Source organism: Herpailurus yagouaroundi, unplaced genomic scaffold, assembly GCF_014898765.1.
Source record: "Herpailurus yagouaroundi ecotype Mexico unplaced genomic scaffold, PumYag 159, whole genome shotgun sequence".
NCBI classification, from domain to species: domain Eukaryota; kingdom Metazoa; phylum Chordata; class Mammalia; order Carnivora; family Felidae; genus Herpailurus; species Herpailurus yagouaroundi.
The window spans coordinates 2,097,578-2,123,839 of record NW_024412400.1 but is presented as its reverse complement, the minus strand read 5'-3'; the positions used below and the strand labels follow the sequence as shown (position 1 = coordinate 2,123,839).

At 49.5% G+C, this 26,262-nt stretch overlaps 1 protein-coding gene across 2 annotated transcripts; it reads left to right on the top strand.

Moving 5' to 3' along the window:
* On the top strand, window positions 1-24,673 carry CRTAP (cartilage associated protein). 2 transcript variants are annotated; one of them, XM_040479653.1, is made up of 9 exons: window positions 1-566; window positions 4,857-5,006; window positions 7,479-7,650; window positions 10,841-10,969; window positions 12,605-12,673; window positions 12,927-13,055; window positions 14,048-14,193; window positions 15,580-15,663; window positions 23,802-24,673. In XM_040479653.1, the coding sequence occupies exons 1-9, from the start codon at window positions 96-98 to the stop codon at window positions 23,853-23,855; spliced, it is 1,404 nt and encodes a 467-aa protein (XP_040335587.1). In that variant the 5' UTR covers window positions 1-95; the 3' UTR covers window positions 23,856-24,673. The 2 variants fall into 2 exon arrangements, with proteins under 2 accessions (XP_040335587.1, XP_040335588.1); XM_040479654.1 differs by lacking the exons at window positions 12,605-12,673; window positions 12,927-13,055 and having other exon boundaries at window positions 13-566.
* The last annotated feature ends 1,589 nt before the right edge of the window (window positions 24,674-26,262 follow it).

Below are 26,262 nucleotides of genomic sequence, written 5' to 3'. Positions count from 1 at the left end.
CTCCCAAGCCTTGGGCTCGCCGCGTTGCGCAGTCCTCCGCCTTCCTTGCCTTCTCGTCCCCTTCCTTCCTTCCTTCCTTCCTTCCGCCGGGCGCGATGGAGCCGGGACGCGGGGCGGCCGCGGCGCTGCTGGCGCTGCTGTGCGCAGTCTGTGCGCTGCGCTGCGGACGCGCCCAGTACGAGCGCTACAGCTTCCGCAGCTTCCCGCGGGACGAGCTGATGCCGCTCGAGTCGGCCTACCGGCACGCGCTGGACCAGTACAGCGGCGAGCACTGGGCGGAGAGCGTGGGCTACCTGGAGATCAGCCTGCGGCTGCACCGCCTGCTGCGCGACAGCGAGGCCTTCTGCCACCGCAACTGCAGCGCCGTGCCCCAGCCCGAGCCGGCCGCCGGCCTCGCCCGCTACCCCGAGCTGCGCCTCTTCGGGGGCCTGCTGCGCCGCGCGCACTGCCTCAAGCGCTGCAAGCAGGGCCTGCCAGCCTTCCGCCAGTCGCAGCCCAGCCGCGAAGTGCTGGCCGACTTCCAGCGCCGGGAGCCCTACAAGTTCCTGCAGTTCGCCTACTTCAAGGCAAGTCGGCCCGCCCCGCCTCCCGAGCCCCGCCCCCAGGCCCGGGCCCCGCCCCATCCCCGGGTCCGGGCCCCGCTCCATCCCCGAGTCCGGGCCCCGCCCCGTCTCCAGGTCTGGGCCCCGCCCCGTCCCCAGGCCCGGGCCCCGCCCCATTCCTGGGCCCAGGTCCCGCCCCATCCCCGGGCCCGGGCCCCGCCCCATCCCCAGGTCCGGGCCCCGTCCCCAGGCCCGGGCCCCGCCCCATCCCCGGGCCCAGGTCCCGCCCCATCCCCGGGCCCAGACCCTCCCTCTGGGCGGCCCCGCCTTTCCTTGACCCGGCCTGCTCCCACCCAGCCCTGCGAAAGGAAGCCTCCAACTTCTGTTCCCCTTCTTCGTCTTAAATAGAGGTGAAAATGCTTTTCTGGAAGCGTTGTTCTGAGGCAGGGAATTCGTACACAGAGCGTCTTGCGCAGTGTCTGCCACGCAACAGTGCCTGATGAATGTTACCGGGTATTTGACAGACTCTCCTTTTCTGTGTGTTCCATGAAAACCCCTTTTTGTCTCCAGTGGCGGCTTTCAGTAATTGAGGGGAAGAGGACCTGAGCTGCCGCCTAGTCTCTCTTAAAGAGAAGGAAACTGAGGCCAGGCCGGGGCAGAGTCTCCTTGGGAGCACGCACGCCTGCCTGGAGGAGCAGAACGGGGCACTGTGGTTCATCCGGGTTGGTCCTCTCCGCTCTTTTTCGTCTAGAATTTAACGCGGTTGACTTCCTCCTTTGCAGCTGCTTAAATCCTGTGATTGCTGGCTAAAAATAGCCACAAATTGCAATTCTTGACCCTCTGAGGTCTTTCTCAGGGGACCCACAATTTCTAAGGATGGGCTCAATTGCCTGTTACTGGACAAAGTGACTTTAACTTGGCAGGTCTTTACCAGCTTTTGCCAAGGAAGCCCTCCTAAAGCCCAGCTTCTGCTTTACCTAATTGGAAACGCTTTTCAAAGGAATATATTGCGTTTATGCATTTGTTTTAACGACTACCAAACTAGATTCATGGCATTTTCCAGACTCTGGAGGTAGAAGTTGTTTGTTTTTGTCTTTGCTTTGAGTCTTTGCACTGCAGGGTCTGTTTTTCGTATTTCTGAAACAAATCCATGTTACGCTGTGCTCATAAGAGTAACAAAATAGCGTGAAACCCTAAATAGGTGAACACCTGAGTTATTTCTATGCTTACATTTTTGTACGAGGTCTCGATTTTGTGAATGTTTGTTCTGGCAATAAAAAAAAATAAGCTTTGGGGCGCCTGGGTGGCGCAGTCGGTTAGGCGTCCGACTTCAGCCAGGTCACGATCTCACGTGATCTCCCGTGATCTCGCGTGAGTTCGAGCCCCGCGTCGGGCTCTGGGCTGATGGCTCGGAGCCTGGAGCCTGTTTCCGATTCTGTGTCTCCCTCTCTCTCTGCCCCTCCCCCGTTCATGCTCTGTCTCTCTCTGTCCCAAAAATAAATAAATAACGTTGAAAAAAAAATTAAAAAAAAAAAAGCTTTAAAATAAAACCAGGGGATAAAGTTCCAGGACGTAGAAAAATGATGGCGGGCTCACACCATCCCTATTTTTAAGCTAAAAGTGACCCATTTAATTTTCTCTTTTTTGTATAACTTTTGCCAGATTACTGTCTGAACCGAATTTGAGTCATATAATCAAGGGGGAGATGTTTTATTTTTAAAACTGGAGAACAGTAGAAGCTGATTTCTTTTCTATACAGATGAATTTGAAACAAAAGGTATACATAGGGAGGAGGGAAAGAGGATTTTCCTTAATGTGACCAGAAGGCAAAGGTTTTCTCCTTCGGCATGGCGTCTTCAAAGGTCGGGCTGGTCACAGCTACTCTTCAAAACCCTTTACTTAGAAGTCAGTAAAATACCATCTGTGTTGGTATTTTGAGATCTCTTATGGGACAGGAAAAGGTTCAGAGTTTTGTGAGTAAGCCAGAATCTTCACTTAGTTGCTTCGACTGAAAATCACTGAAGAAGTGATTTTAGGTGGTGTTACTGCATGCTTTATTTTTTTCCTCAGCGATGTTTCTATTTTCAGACCAAATGGGTGGGAACCAAATGACGGTGTGCCAGGCCCATACATCCGGCCTGGCACCTGAAACCCGAGGCTGGTTCTGAGTGCCGCCTGCTGTGGGAGGACTTGAGCAGGTGTTATCTGCTCAAGTGGACTTGAGCAGGTGCCACTCTGATTTGCAGGCCTCTGTTTCAGTGATTAAGGACAAATGCCTGAGTTGAACACACAGATGGGGATGGTGGGGCTGGCCTGTCAGAGTGAGGCAAAGAGGTATGGATGTGTGCTTTTGTAGGAAGGGGCTCCTGGTATGGCCCGCAAGCCCACGTAGGTTTTAGGTCATCGCCTATCTCAGGTCCACGTCCCCAGCCGTGGGTTCTCTCCACGGCCGCATTTCCACGAAATGCTCACCGTCCGCACAGGCTGAGCAAAAAGTGGGCCCCCGCACTTGATCGAATCCCGAATGACTGTTGAGGTCTGAGCAGGTAGAGTGGGCCCCGTCCCAGGCACTCCTAGCCCACCCTTTGCCTGGACCGGGACCCTCTCCCCACGCCCCCACCCCCTGTCACCACATTGAGGAGTGGCTCGTAGGGAGGTAGCTGGGGTCCTCCCGTGCAGGTGGCTGTTTCTCAGGAGCTCACGGGAGGGTAGTGCTCCTTCCCCCTTCTCCAGAACCTGCCTGGGTTTCTGTGCGAGGTTCAGCTGCCAAGATGTGGCTGCACGTTTCAGCGGGCAGAGCCCGACCTGAAGTGAATACACCACCCTTTCCTCTCCAGGAAGGGCTTCCATAAAACTCAGATCCTAAGTTAGCGGCCCTGAAGATCCCATTCTGTGCCCTTTTTCCTAAGTGCCCTTCTGAGAATTCGAGAGTCTCATTTCATTGGCAAATGCTGTAAAGGGCTGCATTCATACCTCCTCCCTTCCTGCGGGCCTGCCTGTTTCCGGACCGGAGCGTAAGGCCTTCTGTAGAGCTCTCGCAAGGGCATTCCCACACGGGCCACTCACGGGCATTTCCGAAATGCCAGCGCTGACATCCGGGAATCTGCCCTTGCTACTTCCCCGGCCTAGCCGCCGCCTCGTCTCCAGATGACTTGGCGCCAATCCTGGGGCACTTTCGTACGGATATGCGCTACCCTTTGATGCGCAGAATCCCAGGATGTGCCGAGTGTCCCTTTGTTTTCTGTCTGCAAACCTCACTCCCACCTCTGAGCGGCCCTCTGGATTGGCCGAAGGAGGCTCCGCGCACATGTGTGGGTGCCTCCGCTTCCCCACAGCGAGGTTGTGCCATGATTCCCGGGGACGGCCGGGGACAACACGTCAGCGTGGGGGCCCTCTGCTTGCGGGTCGCGCGTCCGCCCAGGGGGGCGTCCGCATCCTTGCCCTCCCGCCTGCTGGAGCCCACACCCCAACACACGCTTCCTCCCCGAGGACTTCTGCCTTCCTGGTCACTGTCCACGGGGGTGCCCTGCCCGAAGCTCTCGGGCCACACACCTGAATGGATGTTGCCAGGAGATCGAGAAGCATACTCGAGGGCACGGTACATGGCGGCAGGGGTTTTCTTTTCCTGTTTTGCTCGTTGTCACAGACCCACTTCCTAGAGCAGCGGCTGGCAGGCAGGAGGCTCTCAGCGAATGTTTGCCCAGTGGACGGATAAGGGAACGGTGATGGGGGTCATGGAGAATGGTGAGCAGGAGGTTCTGCCAGACATGTGGGAAAATACTAATATATTTAGGAACATATACGTATCTTGGAAAATACTAATGTATTTTTCCAGAAGGCGCGGCGTAGTCATACTGGGTAGTTGGAGGAATGTTTGAGGGTGGTTGTTTACAAAGGCTAGTGATGGTAAGTGTGAGCACCCCTTGGCCAAAAAGGGCGAGGGTGAGGACAGTTCGAGGACGCAGGAAGGAGGGAGACTGTCTGGAGAGGGCCGCCTTGAGAGGAGCTGTGGCCTTCAGTTGAGGGGCACTAGCAGCCCAAGGTGACAGAAGGGAGGGAGCCAGGAGGCTAAATAATCCAACCTCACCCTTTTGCCTTCCTTCGGGCTCCCCCTGGGGCTCCTCACTGGTGACCCCCATTGGAAGCAGGAGAGCAAGAGAGTGTAGGTTTCATGGGCCATGGAAGTCAATGAACCCCCGGCTGGAAACCCTGTGTTGAAACACAGAGTTACTTGCAGGACTGAGCGTTCTTGTTTTGCAAAAATCACTGTTCGTCTTCCATTGAGTAGATGTCACGTCTCTTTGTTGTACTTAGGCAAATAATCTCCCAAAGGCCATTGCCGCCGCTCACACCTTTCTACTGAAGCATCCCGATGACGAAATGATGAAGAGAAACATGGCGTATTACAAGAGCTTGCCTGATGCCGAGGACTACATTAAGGACTTGGAAACCAAGTCATATGAGGTATAAGTGGGTTTTCACACAGCCGACAGTGGCAGCGTGAGTGGCTGAAGGAGGAGGTCTGGATGAACAGCTGTTGGCGTCTAAGGGCCTCTAGGATTTTTGATGACACTGATGAATATTAGGGCAACAAGAACGATGGCCTGTTTCGCACAACGGTGACCCACTTAAGAGTGAGGTTTTACATTCTGTGATGCACCTGAAGCCATCTTTCCTTTAAATGCTGTATTTTAGAAATAAGGTCATTTGATCGTTTGGTTTTTAAGATAGAGGAATGAGCACACAGTTTCTGATGAGACTAGAAGACATATCTTTTCACACACACACACACATACTCACACACACATACTCACACACACACACACCCCATATGTACTGAGGTGGAGAGGGAATCGGGGAGCGTGGAGGACTGACTTGACAGATTAGAGACTACTGGAATCTCTGCCTCTGCAGGGAGGAGTCTGATGGGAGGGAATGGGGAAGAACGTAACCCCTGTGAGCACTTGCTGTTGTCTGGACCTGTCAAGCGTGGGCGCGGCGGGGCATGGGTCCTAAGAGAGGGCAGGGCCGGGTTGAAAACAGAGGGACGTGTTGGAGGTGTCCACGGGCAGCTGGTAGGTTCCAACCAAGGCCCAGGGTTTCCTGTAGTGTGACCAGACTGCAAGCTCACTTTTTCACTGGTGGGGACCCTCCAAGTCTCTATTCTGGGGGCCCTTCAGTTTTCCAGGGAAGAATCCTCCAGCCTTTTGCAGGACTGGTGGCGGCTCATGCTCGTCCGCTGGTGTCCGAGAGCCGGCCTGGGGAGAGGGATGGGGTCGCCGCGGCTGGGTCGGAGACCTCACCCGCTTCCTGGCTCTCCGCCCCGTGCCTCCACCCCCGCCCTCCTATGCCTGGTCCCTGACCCTCCAGCCTTTATGGATGAGGTCTCTAGAAAAGGAGTCACTGGTCTCTGGTAAGGCGCAGCTTTGGGAGGTGGGATCTCTTGGGCACGTAGGTGGGTGTGAGAGGAAACCTAGGGCTCCAAAAGCCCCGTTCAGACTTTCAGTCCTGCTTTCTGCTCCGCGCCTGGCGCCAGTCTCCGTGCTCGCCAGCGCCCGCAAATCCGACAGGTGTGCGGCGTAGTGGAGCGTGTGGTGCGTGGGGGTCACTTCCCCCCGAGACCCTCCTCTGCGATAATTTGGCTTTCTGTCCTTCCAAGAGTCGCCGGAGTGTCTTATCTGCCGCTCGCTCCTTTTTCATTCTCCTGTGCAAAGGGTTTACGCCTTTTAACCCTCTTCGCCGCCGTGGCTGTCATGGGGCTCGGGGAGCAAAGCGGAGCGCACGTGGTCGGTGCACTGGGCGTAACTGCAGCTCGGCTAGAACGTTCTCTCCCTCTTCCGAGCCCTGCCGGCTGTGGTGGGGCTGCCCTCCTGTGTGCCCAGGGGCCCCTCTCCACATGTGGCTTTCTTCTTGTCGCCCCCGCCCTGCTGCCCCTGCAGAGCCGGCTGCCTGGGGTTGCTGCTCGCGTCCGCGGGCAAGGCGTCTTCTGTTCTCTGCCGGCCTCGTTTGCAGGGGATGCTGCCTGCCCGGGAGGTTTAGGGAGGTCTTGCCACGCCAGCTGACACCTGAAGCTTGGCGAGAAGCTCCGGTCTGAGGGGTGGCCCTTGGATACCCCCGTTCTGGAGCAGCTGGAAGAGGACCCCGAGGGGAGCATTCCCTGCTTACGTCCCGGCCCGTCCTGCACCATCCACACTGGCAGGGTCGTGTATGCATCCCAGATCTCTGCTCATTTCTTCTGAGACCAGGCAGCTTCCTCGGCCCCCGATATTTCTCTCTGTCTGGTCCAGCCGACGATGAGCAGAAATCCCTTGACTTTTCCGCTGCCAGGCAGGTGGCCACCGTCCCCAGCAGCTAGTGTAGTGGCTTTCCTATTTTATACGTAGCCGTTGGGGGAGGGGGCCTGCCACCTGCTGCCGAGCTTATGTGTTTTCTTCGGTTCAGTTTTAAAAATCAGCTTTACCGAGGGATAGCTTGCTTGAAATGTATTCACCAATCTTAAGTGTATAATTCAATGGTTTGGGGGGAAGGTGTGCAATTGTGTAAGCACCACCACAATCACACTATAGAATAGTTTCATCTCCTCTAAAATGCTCCCTCAGACCCCTTTCCAGTCAAGCCTTTGCCCCAGCCCCTGATCGTGGCGGTGGGGGGAAGCCGGGGGTGGCACTGCTCTGATTCCTGTCACTGTAAGTTTTTCCTTTCTTCTTGATCTGAATTTGGTTGTATTATCCAGCCCCTCCTACTTTTTGAATTAGATGAGAAAGTACCATTGTACACAGGACAGAAAAAGCCAGGTAGAAGTCAGTTCCCGGTTGGCTTACGTGTGATTAAGGGTCGGCGTGGTTTTCTGGGCACCGAGGAGTGCAGAACTCTGTGCTGGTCTGCCTCCTTCAGGCCTGCAAGCTCCCTGCCCCCCACCCCCACCGTGCCTTCCAGAGCCTGTTCGTCCGAGCCGTGCGGGCCTACAATGGCGAGAACTGGAGGACGTCCGTCACAGACATGGAGCTGGCCCTTCCCGATTTCTTCAAAGCGTTTTACGAGTGTCTGGCGGCCTGCGAGGGCTCCAGGGAGATCAAGGACTTCAAGGACTTCTATCTTTCCATAGCAGGTTGGTGGCGTTTTGGTTTGGACCAGGGACCAACGGGACAGCCTTGTGTGGCATCTGCGTGCCTTCCTGGTGCCTGGAGTGGCCTCTGGGGGACGTTTGAATGTCCCTCTGACTGGGTAGCTGGGGAGGTAATATGTAACCCACGCAGACCAGCCTTTGACTTTCCAGGGGCTTCTGGAAAAATAACTGAGTACAGTGTCCAAGCACAGGCCTGGAAAGCGGGTCGGCCAGATCAGCCCTGCCCCGTCACAGATTCCCCACGGGCTTTCGGAAAAATAAAACCGGGCCCGAGAGCAACTCACGACCCACGTGATATAAACCATTGCCGTGTTCGCCGTCTCTGAGCATGCAGTCCCTTGTTGTACAGCCACCGCCACCTCCTGCTGTTTCATCTTCTCAAACGGAAATTCTGTGCCCAGTGAACCCAGCTCCGCCCCCTTCCCACCACGGCCCCTGGCACCACCACGAATTTGCTACTCTAGGTACCTCGGATGAGTAGAATTCGTATTTGTCCTTTTGGGACTGGCTTATTTTACTTAGCATAACATACTCAAGTTCCAAAAATATTGTAACAAATTGCTCATCTTTTAGGTTTATTTATTTAACGTTTATTTATTTATTTTTGAGAGAGAGAGAAGGAGAAAGAGACAGAGCGTGAATGGGGAGGGCCAGACACAGAGGGAGACACAGAATCTGAAACAGGCTCCAGGCTCTGGCTCTCAGCACAGAGCCTGATGCGGGGCTCGAACCCACAAACCACAAGATCGTGACTTGAGCTGAAGTCGGAAGCTTAACCCACTGAGCCACCCAGGCACCCCTATGCTATTGATATTTTTTAGGACTATAAGCCACTCACTTTATAGACTATTCCTCAGTTTGAGTTTCTGTTGTGTGTCCTCACAATTACAGTCAGGTTGCGTACTTTGGGCTGCAACGTTACGGAAGTATGCTTCTCAGGGTATCACATCCAAATGTACATGGTATCTTTTTGCCCCTTACTGGTGACGTTAATTTTGAAGCACTGGTTAAGGTACTTTCCAGTTTCCAGTCTCTCTACGATACTGTTTTTCCTTTTGATACTAATAAGTAATTTGCGAAGAGATACTTCAAGACTTGGACAATTTGTTGTCCGTTAAACTCTGTCTCCACCCCTCCCCCCAGTACCACATGTATACTGATTTAGCATGTATTGAAGACTCTTGCCTGATTCTTTTTTCTCTATAAAGGAAAATAGACATATATATATATTTTTTTCTGTATTTTTATGTTTACTTCTCTCATACCGAATAGGTACCATACTTTATACACTGCTCTGTTCTTGGTTTTTTCTACTTAGCAATATACCTTACCTAGCACGTGGAGATAGTCATTCTTTTTATTGTTGCTGAGTACTCCATCGAGGGGTGGTGGGAATAATATGCCCCAGTTTATTCAGTTACCTGATGGACATTTGGTTTGGCCCAATCTTTTGCTATTACATGAAATATTGCAAAGGGGGAACTTTAGGGTTTGTTTGTTTTTTTTGCTAAGCGTAGGGGTATGTTTTCAAAGTCAACACAAGTGGGATAGATAGTTCAAAGAGTAAATGTCTCTGTAAATTATTTAGTACGTTAAGGTACCATTTTTGTATTCCTACCAAAGGAATACAAAACATGTACACATGTACTCCTACAAAACATGTACTGTCATCCTGGAGTCTTCTGCTTCTAACTGTGCGAAGGGAGAAAAGGGAGAGGACCAAGGATCATGTGGGAGACTTTAGGGACCAGTCCCAGAAGTTGCACGCATTAGTTGTTGCTCTCCACGTTTCATTGGCCCAATTACCCATAGGGCCCCACCCTAACTGCAAGGGAGGCTGGGAAATGTAGTCTTTGACATCTCGCTCTGTTGTTGTATTTAGGTCTACCTCTTCTCTTTTAAAGGCTGTGTAGATTCCACTGTTTGTATGTATCAGAGTTGAGTAGTCACTAGCCTGCTGATTGGCATTTAGGTTGTCTGTTTGCTGTTACAAACAGTGCCTGGGTGTGCAAATTTCCTAGAGGTAGACTGCTGGGTCCGAGAATTTGTGTATTTTAACTTTGATACGTTTTGCCGAATTTGTCTCCAAAAAGTGTGTTTCTGTTTTGCTTCTATCAAGGGAATATGAGACTGTAAGTTTCACCATTTTCCCTCTAATGCTGAGTGTTATCAAATTTTTAAAACGTTGCCAATTTAACTTGCAGACGTGTGGAGTGACCATGTGGTACACGTGAAACTGATGTAATATGTGTGTCCACCATACTTCAGTTAAGCAAGTTTTTATTTGCCAGTTTAACGCTTTAAGATATTTTAGATGGGATTGTGTGTGGGTGGGGAAGGGAGGGGCAGAGAGAGAGGGAGGGAGAGAGAATCCCAAGCAGGCTCCCTGCTCAGCACAGAGCCTGACTCGGGGCTCAGTCCTACCGACCGTGAGATCATTGCCCAAGCCAAAAATCAAGAGTCAGAAGCTTAACCGACTGAGCCACTCAGGTGCCCCTGGATTGTGTTTCTTTTTTTTAAAATTTTTTTTAACGTTTATTTATTTTTGAGACAGAGAGAGAGCATGAACGGGGGAGGGGCAGAGAGAGAGGGAGACACAGAATTGGAAGCAGGCTCCAGGCTCTGAGCCATCAGCCCAGAGCCCGATGCGGGGCTCGAACTCACGGACCTCAAGATCGTGACCTGAGCCGAAGTCGGACGCTTAACCGGCTGAGCCACCCAGGCGCCCCTGGATTGTGTTTCTTAATTACAAATGAAGTATAACATATTTTCACAATGTTTATTAGCCATTTTTACAATTTCTTTTCTGTGAACCTCCTTTGGCCATTTTTATATTGGGTGTTTGTCTTTTTCTTACTGACTTTGAGGAACTTTGTATATTAAGGATTTCAGCCCATTTATCATAACTGTTGTTGAACTATTTTACCTTGATTATCTTTACCTTTCACCGGGATCACGAGGAGAGGGGGGCAGAAGTAGTTTTAAGAAACTAATGAATGCAGAGGTGCCTGGTTGGCTCTGTTGGTGGAGCATGTGACTCTTGATCTCAGGGTGGTGAGTTCGAGTCCCACGCTGGGTATAGAGATTACTTAAAAACTAAAAAAGTGAAAAAAAGAAAAGAAAAAGGAACGAATGAACGTACTGCTCTGAAAATTTGTGTGTATTCTTTCAGATCATTATGTAGAAGTCCTGGAATGCAAAATGCAGTGTGAAAAGAACCTCACCCCCGTTGTAGGAGGCTATCCCGTGGAGAAGTTTGTGGCCACCATGTATCATTATTTGCAGTTTGCTTATTATAAATGTAAGTAATTATCTTCCATGAGAGGTTGGGCAAGGTGCTCAGTCCTCCTAAGACTCAGCTTCCCCTTAAAAAATAGGGTTAAGAACCCTTACCTGTGCTTGTTGAGAGGAGTTGTCACGGTCACGTCGACAGCCCCAGTGCTGGGCCTTGCACAAAAAGGTGGCAAGGCCTGGTGATTCAGGGCGCATGTCAGCTGCCTCACTTACTAATTTCTCTGTGCCTCGGGTCCTCATCTGTAAATCAGAGATCATCGTATTAACCTCCTGAGGTTGCCATGAGGGGCCAATGGGTTGACAGGTGTGGAATGCTTGGGGCATTCGTACACGGGCGTGTGACAAACCTCTATCAACGTGCTTTGTTGAGTGGCTGTCCTGCCACGGCCACCTGCCGTTTTACCCCACCTCCTGTCCTCTTGAGGGTACTCTGAAAGATTTGCCTGCTGAAGGTTAAAAAAGGGACCAAAAAAAAAAAAAAAAAAGATTTTTCTTCTATGTGTGCATATGTGAGTGTATACATATATATATTTAAATTTTTAATTTTGGTAATCAGGATTGTCCCTGGGAAGGCTGTGTAGCAGTCATTTGCACCAGAGCTCTGTGAGGAAGGGAAATGGCCCCTTCCGGCAGCGACCCTGCCATTACGACGGCCTGAACCTCACCTAAGGATGCAGTGAAGTGTCCTGAAATGTCCCTTGCTTGGGACATCGCAGGTCAAGAGGAGGGTGAGGTGTGGCTTCATCAGGTGTCCTTCCCCTTGCACAGAGGGCAGGGATGAAGTTTTGTGTTTAAAAAAATTTTTTAATGTTTATTTATTTTCGCGAGAGAGACAGAGCGTGAGAGTGGGAGGGGCAGAGAGAAGGAGACACAGAACCCGACGGGGGGCTCGAACTCACAAACTGTGACATCATGACCTGAGTTGAAGTCAGATGCTCAGCTGACTGAGCCACCCAGGCGTCCCTGTCATGTACATTTTTTAAACACCCTGGAAACTTAAAAACATACATTAGAGAGAGTGGTAGTATGCCCATCACCCAGCTTCAACTTAAAAAAAAATTTTTTTTTAATGTTTATTTATGATTGAGAGACAGAGAGACAGAGCGTGAGAGTGGGAGGGGCAGAGAGAGGGAGACACAGAATCTGAAGCAGGCTCCAGGCTCCGAGCTATCAGCACAGAGCTGGACGTGGGGCTCGAACCCACAAGCTGTGAGATCATGACCTGAGCTGAAGTCGGACACTCAACCGACTGAGCCTGAGCCACCCGGGCACCCCATTTATTTATTTATTTTTAATGTTTATTTATTTTTGAGACAGAGAGAAAGACAGAGTATAAGCTGGGCAGGGGCAGAGACAGAGGGAGACACAGAATCGGAAGCAGGCTCCAGGCTCCGAGCCGTCAGCCCAGAGCCCGACACGGGGCTCGAACTCACGGACCGCGAGATCGTGACCTGAGCTGAAGTCGGACGCTTAACCGACTGCGCCACCCAGGCGCCCGATGTTGTTGTTGTTTTAATAAGCTAGTATTTATTTCATTTTCACAAAAATCTCTGTTGGCACCTCCCTGTTGGACTTTGAAACCCAGGGAAGAATCGATCAGGTCTCCGAGCCCTCTGAGCCCGGCTTGGTGCTGTGTGCACAGGGCCAGAACACTGGGAGTTTAGGAGTGTTCTGGATACATCCAGGCTCTGGTGGCTCATGGGTCCTCGAAATTCTCACGTGCTCACGGGGCGCCTGGGTGGCGCAGTCGGTTAAGCGTCCGACTTCAGCCAGGCCACGATCTCGCGGTCCGTGAGTTCGAGCCCCGCGTCGGGCTCTGGGCTGATGGCTCGGAGCCTGGAGCCTGTTTCCGATTCTGTGTCTCCCTCTCTCTGCCCCTCCCCCGTTCATGCTCTGTCTCTCTCTGTCCCCCCAAAAAATAAATAAACGTTGAAAAAAAAAATTAAAAAAAAAAAAAAAAAGAAATTCTCACGTGCTCAGGAAATCACCCCGCATCTCGGAAACTGTGGCAATGACTTATGAACACTGGCAGACCAAAACCTTTACATCTGCTTGCTGCTTCGAAAGAAAATCTTTGCTTTCCGGGTTTGTAGGTAAAGAGTATGAGTTAAAGTTTGCTTCTTGAAATTGGCTTCTTGAAAGTCGGCCCTGTTGTGAACTCTTTCTACACTATCTGCCACACTAAATTTTTTGAGGGCAGGTGTCATTTATACTTGAACCCCGGCCCTGAAAGGCCTTGAACGAAGTGCCTTTCCCAGCCTTCTAGACCTGGTGAATGGCCTGTGCCCTTCAGTACAGGTTTTAAGGTTGTTGTCACAGGAAGCAGCCACTAGGTGGCACAACTTACTCATACCCGAGTTTTGGCTACTCTGGCCAAGCTGAGCTTTTAGCAAGGGTAGTAGTGTTCTGGGTTGTAAATTGGAGTGCAGTGTGTCAGGATAAATGCCCGCGGGCTTGTGGCTTATCACCTCTTTCCCTTTGCCCCCACCCCCACCCCCAAAACAAACCCCAGCCCCTGCAGATCCTCTATGCTGAAGGTGCCATCGGAGGTGGGGCAGCTCTAATGAGGGACGCTAGAGGTGGGAACCCCCGTTTGCAGGACATGTCAATACCAGGTGACTTCACATCTTTTCCGGCCCAGAGGGCCCACCGCCTTTTGGGTTTCCTAGCTTTGGTTTAGCTGTAGGAGGGCTGCCTGGATTTGGCCATGGTGGTGCCATCCGGAGGGGACCCAGGCACGTGCTCCCTACCTCCCTCAGCCCGGGAGGACAGCCCAGGCCTTGGGAACCCAGCCTTCCCAGCCCAGGTCAGTGGATCCTGAAGTGCAGTCTAATAGACATTTCTGCAGGGGCGTCTGCCTAACGAGGAACCTCCGTGTTTGAAAACCACTCCCCAGGCTGCTCTGGAGACCCGGGCTGTGACCTGCCCGCCCAGGGGTGATTCTGGTCCGTCACAGGCTTTCCCAAGGAGGGGATGTGCACAAGGGGCTGGCTCATGGCCGTTTCCTTTAGGCGGCTGTGCTGGTGAGGGGAATTTCAGGGCAGGGTTTGCTGATTTCCTGTTCCTCTTTTCTCCCCGGCCTCAGTGAACGACCTGAAGAATGCGGCCCCCTGTGCGGTCAGCTACCTGCTCTTTGACCACAGTGACAAGGTCATGCAGCAGAACCTGGTGTATTACCAGTACCACAGGGACAAGTGGGGCCTCTCGGACGAGCATTTCCAGCCCAGACCAGTAGGTATCAGGGCGCCAGGCATCACGTTTCCTGGCCTCCTCTTCATTCTCACTTTCAGGATACCGTTCCGCATCTTAAGACGAAGAGTTATTGCAGAAACGAAGGGGAATGAATCCTTTTCTTCTGTTGTTTTTCTAGTTGTCGTTGTAGTTTTGTCCTTGAACATTTTACCGCTCTATTCTGATTCCTAAATCAGTAAAAACTACCAGTTTCAAACATGATGGAAATGTTTTACTCGGAAAGCGAAGTTCTTTCAAAGTCCCATGCCTTTTCCCTACGCCCTGCCTTACCGCTACATACGTCTCATGTACACAGCACGCGTGTCTCTGATTTTATGGAAACAGGGTCACACGTTACCTGCTCTTGTGCACGTTGCTTCGTCTTTCTCGTGAACGTTTTCCGTGTCACATTCCTACGCCTGCTTACTTTTTTGCACCTCCAAGGCATCATTTAATTCCCCTGATGGACAGGCCCAGCTTGGCGTGTGTTGCCAGGAACTCCAGGATTGTATCCTACTCTTTTTTTTTTTTTTTTTTTTTTGAGAGAGAGAAAGAGGGAGCGAGAGTGCGTGTGTGCGAGCAGGGGAGGGGCAGAGAGAGAGGAGAACAGAGCATCCAAAGCAGGCCCTGCACTGACTGGGTGGCTCCAACTCACAACCCGTGAGATCACAACCTGAGCCGAAGTCAGACGTCTAACCGACTGAGCCACCCAGGTGCTCCTATATTACTTGTAAAAAAGCTTTTTAGATTGGCCTCTGCCCTTAACTTGTATTTTCATTGGGATTTTTGTGTGCTCTCCTGTCTGCCATCCATACGTTTTCCTTCGTACCTCGCTCCCCAGCCAACGCACCCGCACGCTTTCTTTCTCTTTCTCTTTCTCTCTCCCACTCTCTTACTCACTTGGGGCTGGCCACTCTTTCTTAATTGAGATATGATTCATATGCAATAAAATTCATGCTTTTAAAATGTACAGTTGAGGGGCGGCTGGGTGGCTCAGTCGGTTGGGCGACCGACTTCGGCTCAGGTCATGATCTCGCGGTCCGTGAGTTCGAGCCCCGCGTCGGGCTCTGGGCTGACGGCTCAGAGCCTGGAGCGTGTTTCGGATTCTGTGTCTCCCCCTCTCTGACCCTCCCCCGTTCATGCTCTGTCTCTCTCTGTCCCAAAAATAAATAAATGTTAAAAAAAAAAAATTAAAAAATAAATAAATAACTAAAATGTACAGTTGAGTGGTTTCTAGCACATTCACGGAGTGGTACGACCATGACCACTCTCCAATTTTAAACATTTTGATCGCCCCCGAAAGAAGTCCATACCTGTTTCTCCCTCCTCCCGGTTCTGACATGCAAAGGTTGGTCGTAAAAACTGTTCTGTGTTTGTGTTGAACAGGAAGCAGTTCAGTTCTTCAATGTAACTACGCTCCAGAAAGAGCTGTATGACTTTGCTAAGGAAAATATAATGGATGATGATGAGGTAAGTTTGCACGGTTAGCACACGTCTGGCTCGGAGAAAATATTACTCACATCTTTGCTGAAGTCACTAGAAGCCCTAGTCGTCCCTGAAACAGAAGGGGACCCGGAGGAATACAGTCTCTGTGGGCGTTTTAGTGGAAGTCAGAGCTCTGGGGAGGGGAAAGACGGCTCTCTAGGAAACCCAGGCTGCAGCCCCACATTTCCTGACGGCGAGTGTGGAGGGACCCATCATAGACGTCATCCAGACATCATGTTTTAACTTTATAAAAACACAGTGGATTCTCACTCACTCAGTGCTCCGAACAACCTTGGAAACACTCATCCCGATTTCTCTGTGATATTATTATTATCCCTTTTTGTTCTTTCTCTTTTTGTTAATTAGGTCCTTGCTGAGTGGCATTTTATCGTTCTCGGAGACAGCTTGAAATTCCTGATTCCAGCTGACTCCTTTTTGAGAAAGACTCCGCTCTCCTGCTCTCGGAGCATTTGGGGGTGGGGCAGCCTAGTCACAGAAAAGTCCTTAGGGGCGGTATTTAGAGAGATGCATTTGAAACAAACCAGAACATGCTTCCCAAGGCCTAAGCCTAGGGGCTTGCCGGCTGTTGGAGCGTATCCTGGCCTGACCCCTCACCTCTGAGCTGCTAGGCTGCACCCAGGGGCCCGGGCCCTCCGGATCTTCTGTTTCCACTGCCTGGTTTTTGGTGGAGCACCTCTAAGTAAGATACCATGGGATTTGTTTTCCGTGCCCCCGCTTGCGCGGGGGGGGGCGGGCCCCGAACCTGTCACTGGTATTCATTGGATTTCCCAGAGCTTCATTGTTTCATTTATAAAATGGGACGAATAATGGGGACCTCACAGGGCTGGGAAATGAAATACCCTGCTGCATGTGGAAGTGATTTCTAGACCAGGAGGTGATCATTGTGGCATGTGTCTGAGAAGCAGAGCCCGAGATAAGGTCACAAGGATGCTGCAAAGGCAGGGGTGCTGGCTTGATACAAACAGGGTTGGCTGCTGTCGTTTGGAACGTGGAGAAAACCATATTGAAAACAAGGGAGAGTTGCGTTCCTAATGGAAGCCACTACTGACATTTTGAGATGTATACCTCCACTTTTTCCTATCCATTTTCCAATATATATTCATTACAAACCCAACTGTAATAGGCATCATGGCTTTTCCATTTAACGCTGTAATATGAGAAGCCTCCCTTGTTATGTTTTTCTAGAACAGCTTTATTGAAATATTATTTGCACACCATAAATTATCCTTTTTAAAGTACGAATACAGTGTGTTTTTGTATACTCCCAAAGTTGTGCATCCATCACTGCTATCAAATTTTAGAGCATTTTCTTCACCCCCAAAAGAAATCCCAAACCTGTTAGTGGTCTCATTCCCCATTCTTTCTCCTCTGCCCGCTGCCCCCCCATCTCTGCCCCCGGCCTCTGGCAACCACTAATCTACTTTCTGTGTCTATGGATATGCCTGTTCGGGACGTTCATATAAATGGAATCATAGGGTAAGTAGTCTGTTGTGACCAGCTTCTCTCACTGAGCATAATGTTTTCAAGGTTCAACCATGTTGTAACATGTATTATGTTACATATAACATAATGGAATAATTTCCATTTTTATTGCTGACTAGTATTCCACTGTGTGGATATACCACTGTTTGGTTACCTGTTCCTCTGTTGATGTTTATACTGGGCTGTTTCCACTTTGGGGCTATTTTGACTAATGACACCATGAGCATTTGTGGGCATATTTTCGCTTGGACAAAGGTTGTTAATTCTCTTACGTACCAAAAGTACATACGTGGAAGGGGAATTGTTGGGTAATATGGTAACTCTATGGTTACCTGGTTGAGAAACTCCCAGACTGTTTTCCAAAGGGGCTGCACCGTTTTACATTCCCAGCAGCAATGTATAAAATTTCCAACTGGCTACATATTTGTCAGCCCTTCTCGGTGTTTGTCTTTTCTATATTAGCCATCCTAGCAGGTAAGAAATAGCATCTCATTGAGGTTTTGATGTTCATTTCCCTAATGACTAATGATGTTGAGCATTCTTTCATATGCTTACTGGCTATTTGTGTATCTTCTTTGGGGAGATGTGCAGTCTATTCACACTCTTTGCCCATTTTTTTTAATTGGGTTACTTTTCTTTTTATTGTTGCATTGTAAGAGTTCTTTATCTATTCTGGTTATAAGTCCTCTGTCAGACACATGAATTGCAACTATTCTCTTGCAATATTCTCTGTGGGTTTTCTTTTCGTGTTCTTAATGGTATCTTAAGGCATAAAAGTTTTAAATTTTGATGGGATCCCATGTATCTGTTTTTTCTTTTTTGCTTGTGTTTTTGGTATCAATCTCTAAGAAACTATCACTTATCCAAGATCATGAAATTTTACTCCTATTTTTTTAAAGATTTCTATAATTTTAAGACTTTAGAGGGGCGCCTGGGTGGTGCAGTCGGTTGAGCGTCCGACTTCAGCCAGGTCACGATCTCGCGGTCCGTGAGTTCGAGCCCCGCGTCGGGCTCTGGGCTGATGGCTCAGAGCCTGGAGCCTGCTTCCGATTCTGTGTCTCCCTCTCTCTCTGCCCCTCCCCCGTTCATGCTCTGTCTCTCTCTGTCCCAAAAATAAATAAACGTTGAAAAAAAATTAAAAAAAAAAAAAGACTTTAGGTCTACAATCTATTTTGAGTTAATTTTACATATGATGTGAGGTAGGGGTACAATTCCATTCTTTTACATATGGATAACCAGTTGTCCCAGCACCATTTGTTGAAAAGACTTTCTTTCCCATTGATTTGTCTTGGTACCCTTGTTGGAAATCAACTGACCATAAATCTGAGGGTTTATATCTGGGCTCTCAATTCTAATCCATTGATCCAGATTTCTGTCCTTATGCCACTACCACACTGTCTTGAATACTGTAGCTTTGTAGTACATCGTGAAACTGAAAATGTGAGTCTTCTGATCTCATTCTTCTAGATTGTTTTGGCTATTCTTAGGTCCCTTGCATTTCCATATGAATTATAGATAGGATCAGCTTGCCAATTTCTCCAAAGGGCAGCTGGGATTTTTTATAGGAATTGGGCTAAATCTGAAGATCCTTTGGATAGTATTGACATCTTTTTAAAAAAATTATTATTATTTTAAAATTTCAATCCAGGTTGGTTACATATCGTGTAATACTGATTTCGGGAGTAGAATTTAGTGATTCATCCTCTACATAGAACACCCAGTGCTCCATCCCAACAAGTGCCCTCTTTAATACCCATCACCCATTTAGCCCATCCCTAACCCAAAACCCCTCCAGCAACCCTCAATTTGTTCTCTGTATTTAAGAATCTTTTATGGTTTATCTCTCTCCCTGTTTTTATATTATTTTTGCTTCCCCTCCCTTAAGTTAATCTGTTTATATCTTAAATTCCACATATGAGTGAAGTCATATGATATGTGTCTTTCTCTGACTTATTTTGCTTAGCATAATACACTCTAGTTCCATCCACGTTGTTGCAAATGGCAAGATTTCATTCTTTTTGATTGCCAAGTAATATTCCATTGAAAATGTATATACCACATCTTCTTTATCCATTCATCCGTCGATGGACATTTGGGCTCTTTCCATACTTTGGCTACTGTCGATAGCGTTGCTATAAATATGGGAGTGCATGTGCCCCTTCGAAACAGCATACCTGTATCCCTTGGATAAATACCTAGTAGTGCAATTGCTGGGTCGTAGGATAGCTCTATGTTTAATTTTTTGAGGAACCTCCATACTCTTTTCCAGAGTGGCTGCACCAGTTTGCATTCCCACCAGCAGTGCAAAAGACATCCTCTTTCTCCACATCCTCGCCAACATCTGTTGTTGCCCGAGTTGTTAATGTTAGCCATTCTGACAGGTGTGAGGTGATATTTCATTGTGGTTTTGATTTGTATTTCCCTGATGATGAGTGATGTTGAGCATTATTTCCTGTGTCTGCCATCTGGATGTCTTCTTTGGAGAAGTGTCTATTCATGTCTTTTGCCCATTTCTTCACTGGATTATTTGTTTTTTGGGTGTTGAGCTTGAAAACTTCTTTATGGATTTTGGATACTAACCCTTTATCTGATATGTCGTTTGCAAATATCTTCTCCCATTCTGTCGGTTGCCTTTTATTTTTGCTGATTGTTTCCTTCACTGTGCAGAAGCTTTTTATCTTGATGAGGTGCTAATAGTTCACTTTTGCTTTTGTTTCCCTTGCCTCCTGAGATATGGCAAGTAAGAAGTTGCTGCGGCTGAGATCAAAGAGATTGTTGCCTGTTTTCTCCTCTAGGATTTTGATGGCTTCCTGTCTTACATTGAGGTCTTTCATCCATTTTGAGTTTATTTTTGTGTATGCTGTAACAAAGTGGTCCAGGTTCATTCTTCTGCATGTCAGTGTCCAGTTTTCCCAGCACCACTTGCTGAAGAGACTGTCTTTATTCCATTGGATATTCTTTCCTGCTTTGTCAAAGATTCGTTGGCCATACGTTTGTGGGTCCAATTCTGGGTTCTCTCTTCTGTTCCATTGATCTGAGTGTCTGTTTTTGTGCCAGTACCATCCTGTCTTGATGATTACAGCTTTGTAATACAGCTTGAAGTCCAGAATCGTGATGCCTCCAGCTTTGGTTTTCTTTTTCAGGTTTCTTTGGCTATTCAGGGTCTTTTCTGGTTCTGCACAAATTTTAGGATTGTTTGTTTTAGCTCTGTAAGAATGCTGGTTATTTTGATAGGGATTGTGTATAGTATTGACGTCTTGACAGTATTAAGTTTTCTGATCCATTAACATGGGATGTCTTTCCACTTCTTTAGGTCCCCTTTAATTTCCTTCAATAATGCTTTCTTACATTTCATTAAGAAATGAAATTTTGCTAATGGAATTTTTTATTTTTGTTTTCAGTTGTTCATTGTTAGTAGATAGAGATACAGTTGATTTTTGTATATTGATATTACAATTCTGCAAATTTGTTGAAGTTGTTTATTGTAATAGTTGTGTGTATGTGTGGTTTTGCTTAGGAGGTTCTATATACAAGATCATGTTATCTGTGAATAGAAGTGGTTTTATTTCTTTTCTTCCAATCTGGATGACTTTTATTTATTTTGCTTTGCTAATAGCCCTGACTAAAACCTCCAGTAAAATGTCAAATAGAAATAGAGAGATTGGACATCCTTGTTTTGTTCCCAATTTTAGAAGGAAAACATTTGGTGTTAGCATTAAGAATGCTGTTAACTGTGGGTTTTTTGGTAGGTGCCCTTTGTCAGGTTGAGAACGTTCCCCCTTCTACTCCTAGTTTGTCAAATGTTTTTATCATGAAGTGGTGTTGAATTTTGTCGGCTGCTTTCTTCTGTATCCATTGAGATGATCGTGTGGTTTTCGTTAACCTTGTTAGTTAATGTTTATTTTAAACATGACTTTTTAGTGACTAATAGTCCGTGGTATGGATTTTTAAAGTTGAGCTTTTTGTTTTTATAAGCATTTTAGGTTGCTTCCAACTTTTTGCTTTCACAAATAACACAGCTGTGACTACATTGGTTACCTTTTTCCTGGTCATTTCCTTAGGATAAATTCCCATGGGTGGGATTCCTGGGTCTAAGGCTATGAATGAGGGCTTTTGATGTACAGAAACAATATATTTAGAAAAATCATAGGTGTTAGAACAACAGGAGAACTTTTACGATATTCACTCAAGCTCTCTCACATCACAGATGAGGACATAAATTCAGAAAGGTTGAGTAACTTGCTCAAAGTCACACAGCTGGTTAGTAATCATCCATTGCTCACCAGAATTGTTCTAGGCTTCAAAATTCCTAGGATTCTTGGACCTGACACTGCCATGATAAAGAAAGAAGTCTGTCGAAGGTCCTAGAAGCATTTAGCTTCTTAATCAAAGCTTTAGAACCGTGAGCAAGCGACTTTCTTTTCTATATATCAAATTATATTTCAGCTTATTTTCAAATCATATTGGGTTATTTCTATGTATCAAAGAACTAAGTATAATCAATACAATAAAATTATTAATTTAATCTTTAAGATTCCAAAGGCCAAAATACTACATTGAGACAAAACGTCAGTACGATTCAGCTACTGATATTAGGGGAGTTCTCCTTTATTATCCTGAAATGTGTTGTAAGAGCTCCTGAAAGTTTTGCACACTCGTTAAGAATTTTGCAGACGCTAATTATAGTTTCAGAAACCTTATAAAGCAGGCTGAAATGGATGCATCAAGTTTCAGGATCTGATGGTTATTTGTTTCGGGAAGGTCCAAAAGAAATAGATTACAGTTTGCAGGAGTGATTTACTGAGAGGGAGTGCTCTCAGGAGGGAAAGAAGTGAGGGGCAGGGGAAGGAGCCATGAAAATATGAGGTCTCCGCCAGAGTCAAGCTCAGCCTGATCCCGTGGGAGCTCCGGGGCACGAACTGTACCACAGAGCTCTTCCTGCATTTTGTACGCACCTTATCACCCTCTCCCTGGTGGTTGGCAGCCCGGAGGGCTTGGGGTGCAAACTCCCCGGTAGGGCTGCTCCCTTTGGCCAAGGTCAATTGTCCAGAGAAGGGGCAGCTGTAAGCCGTCAGCAACTAACACTCCCAGCAGCTGGGGGACGGGTGCACCCGAAAGATCTGAGCAAGGCCTCCGCTATAACAGGCCACAGAGGGGGTAGTGTTTCTTTCGTCTGTTTTGCCTTGGGTACTTATCAGTGAGCTAAGAGCAAATGATACCACACCCCTATGTCACAGCAGCCACACCGCGAGAAACGGTAACTCTGGGAACAGCTGTCACAGCCATACATATAATCCCTCTCCTGTGCTTTCCTTTTGGGGCCCAGAAGGCAACGGAAGCAAACATCGTTTGTTCAATCAGTCGTCTTCCACTTCTGACACTCGACTTTCATTCGCTAGAACTTTTTGTAGCTCATATCTTCAACGTTTATTTATTTTTGGGACAGAGAGAGACAGAGCATGAACGGGGGAGGGGCAGAGAGAGAGGAAGACACAGCATCGGAAACAGGCTCCAGGCTCTGAGCCATCAGCCCAGAGCCCGACGCGGGGCTCGAACTCACGGACCGCGAGATCGTGACCTGGCTGAAGTCGGACGCTTAACCGACTGCGCCACCCAGGCGCCCCATGTCACTTTAGTTTCTAATCTCAGGCATGATGCGGTAGAAATATTCGATGAAAATAATAAGACCCCCTTTTGTGTCTCACGTGCTCGGGAGGTTTCCCAACTATTCTCTGATGCTGAGAGGTTATAATAGGAAGTGCGGTAAAGTATCAAACGGAGCAAAGAGGCCCTTGGCCTGGGATGGTGACCTCTGTGAGGGAGGCCAAGCTGGCCCTCACGGGGGGGCTGGCCCTCGTGGGAGTAAGACTCGGCCTGCTTGGTGATTCGCTCATTCTTGGCGCTGAAGAAAATGGGTGTCCTCAGCTGGTGGCCCAGGTGTGTCGTGGGAGGGAATTCAACGCAGGGAGGAAGCGAGAATGTGTGCTGGGCTATCAGATTGAGGCTTCAGGCTGATCGCAGAAGGGGGGAGCGGGCGCGCTCCTGGTACTAACCGTGGGCAGGCGGGTCCCACGACACCCAAGAGACCGTCCTGTGAACGGAGTGACTGCTTCAGCCACACCAGGGATACGCACACATACCCTCTTCCTGTAGCGGGTTTCCGACTATGTCCATTCCAGGCTCTAGGGAAGGAAAGCCACCCGGGTCCTGGTCCTGGTCCTTGAAAAGCTCATGGTCTGCTGGTCAGTGTAGAAAGGGAGCAGACAGAGAGTGCTCCTGTGGAGTAACTACCAAGAAGGGGGATGCCCAGAAAGGGGGGCTCTAAACGGGTCTTTCAGAGGGTGGCTGGACTGCCCCCCTCCCTCACACAGGCCATCTGTGGGGGTTGCAGAGCCCTTGACTCCAAGTTCCCAAGGAGTGGAAGCCAGGTCCCCTCCCAGGTAGAAGGCAGGTCCTCTGGGCCCCAGGGCAAGGGGGCGGGGCTGCTCCAGCCCACACAGGCAGCTGGCAGCGTCCAGCCCACAGTCTGGGGGCTGGGCCTCTTAGAAACAGTCTTGGCTCAGCAGCACTTCTAAAGTCAGGTAACCCACTTAACGGACGTGTCGTGTCGTCTCTTACAGGGAGAGGTTCTGGAATACGTGGATGACCTCTTGGAGCTGGAGGAGACCGGCTAGTCCACAGCAAAGAGAAGCCCCTGGATGTCCAGGGGACACAGATTCTGTCTGCCTTTCCCCAGTAGCCCACGTCGCTGATACCTCAAAGCCTTCTCTTCACTCTGCGAAGTGAAAGGGAAGCCTCGTCTCTCACTACGTATGATAAGGGACGAGCCTGCCTTCCCCGTGACCACAGCTGCGTCCCCACGCGCCTCCCACCTTCACACGGGCCTTTCTCACTATTTTGGTTGGAAGCACAGTCCTCCATTTTTTCCTCCCAGAAAATCACAATTTTTTTTTTTAATAAGAAAAATACTCCTCAAATTAGATAATTGTGAAAACCTATTTTGGGCTTTCCGTTCTTTCAGGTTTTAGACTCCATTATCCCCATGCCCTGATTCAGGAAGACAGTGGAAGACACGGGCCAAACTTCTCCACACACACCACCCCCCGCCCCCCGGCCCCGTGACAGCGTACAAGTGGTCTGACCCGCACCATTTCTGGCACCCACTGAAAGAGAAGCTGCGTAGAAAGTGCAGGCTCCAGAAATGTGGCTTTTGCCCCACACTTCTGCATCTCCAAAGTCTTACAATGGTTGGTCGATCCCTGGGCACCATAGTCAGTTGCAAGTCTCAGAGCTGGAAATGGAAGAAAGCAGAGGGGGTCTGGTCTCATTCATTTTTTCAATAAATATTTATTGAGCACCTACTACATGCTAGACGTTGACGGGGGCACTAGAAGCGCTGTGCAGAATGACGGGGGAAAAATCCCTGCCCTCCGGAGCCTACGTCCTCTAAGGGAGACAGACAACAAATAAATAAGAACAAATGTATATAAACTATCGAGAGTGTTAATTGCTATGGGAAAAAAATTAAGCAGGAGCGCGGGCAAGGGGGCCTGGAGATGAGGCCTGGAGTCTTAAATCGGATGGGCAGGGAAGGCCTCGCTGAGAAGGCGACATCACGGCCAGACTTTGGGGAAGCGGGTCTCAGGGAAAAGCATGCCAGGCAGAGGGAACAGCATGTGCAATGCTTTACAGGGAGAACACGCTCCCTGTGGCCACGGAGGCCAAGGAGAGGAGTGGGCAGGGGGAGAACGGAAGGAGATAAGTCTGACAGGTGTTAGTACAGGAGGTGGGACGAGCACAGACGGCTTAGGCCAGCGTGAGCCTTCTACTCCGGCTGAGGTGGGAGCCGCTGGGAGAGCGCCCTGACTGACTGGATCCCTCCAGCTGCCACGTTGTGAAAAACCCGAGCGTGAGCCGGGCCGAAGGGAGTGCTGGCTCGGACCCGGGCGGTCGCGATGGGGACGTAAGGAGTGACCCATTGGATGTGGAGCATGAGAAAGAGGGGCTAACGGTGGCCTCCAGGCCTTTGGCCAGAGCGCCGGGAAGATTGGCGTTGCCATTGGCCGAATATGGGGAAGTTCGGGGCGTGGGCTCCGTAAGGAGTTTGGTGCAGAGCAGCTGAGGCTGGGATGGGAGCCTCTGGCTGCGACCAAAACTTGAGAAGCTTCTCAGATCGGGTCTTCAACAGAGCCTGAAGCAGGGACCCAAATGGCTGTGGTTAATTGTGGGGGTATGTTCAGCAGGCACCTGTAAGGTCTCCATCACTGAGTCATTGACCGCCCCTTAGAGGGGTGGAGTGGACCTTCGCAGGCAAGTGGCCTGGTCAGCCAAGGGCAGCTCTCTGGAAAAAGGCCTGTGGACCCCCGGCAGGGACCGCTGTGGAGAGGCACAGCGAGGGGGCCAGAGGGCAGGGGTGCGGGTCCTGACTCTCGTGAAGGGGCACTGGGAGGAGCGCCACGCCCCCTGCTGAGTCATGGGCAAGTGCTAGGCTGGAGGGGGTCACCTAGACCGAACGAGTGTGTTGAGAAGCCAGAGAAAAGGGCCAAGGAGGAGCCCTGGGGCTCTCTGCGAAGTGAGAACCCCACCAAGGAGACCGAGAAGAAGCCACCTTTGAGGCTGGAGAGTGGTGTTCTGAGTCTCGTTCCCTCTTTCAATGAGCTGCTTGGTCTAGTTGGGACCCTCTGGGGATGCAGGGTGGGTGAGACTGGTGTGGCCTTGGGGAGACGGGAAGGGAAGAAGGGAGAGAGAGTTGGGGGTCTTTAACGTAATGGGGAACATTGGGAGGTGGAAAACGCAGGTATTTTTGGCTTTCCAGTCCCCTCCCCCGTTCCCCCATCTCACTATCCGAAGCTCCAGGAACACGGGTGCTTGTGTTCCTCCTCCTGAGCTAGTCTGCTTCCTCCCTGGGGGGCACCACATTTATGGAAATAGTGTTTTCACGTTTGAAACGTGAGCTGCAAACCTAAGCTACTTCAGGTTTTTTGTTTTTTTTACTTTAATTCAATAGTGAAACTGCGGGGGAAAGGGAGCACTTGCGCTCTTACCTGCACCAGAGTCCTCCCGTGAGGTCCCCTCCCAGGG

Bases quoted from the DNA above. Each gene is read 5' to 3' on its own strand.
- CRTAP (XM_040479653.1), top strand. From the start codon at position 96: ATGGAGCCGGGACGCGGGGCGGCCGCGGCGCTGCTGGCGCTGCTGTGC. The intron at 567-4,856 runs GCAAGTCGGCCC...TGTTGTACTTAG, and splicing joins TGCAGTTCGCCTACTTCAAG to GCAAATAATCTCCCAAAGGC. The intron at 13,056-14,047 runs GTAAAGAGTATG...CCCCGGCCTCAG, and splicing joins TTTGCTTTCCGGGTTTGTAG to TGAACGACCTGAAGAATGCG.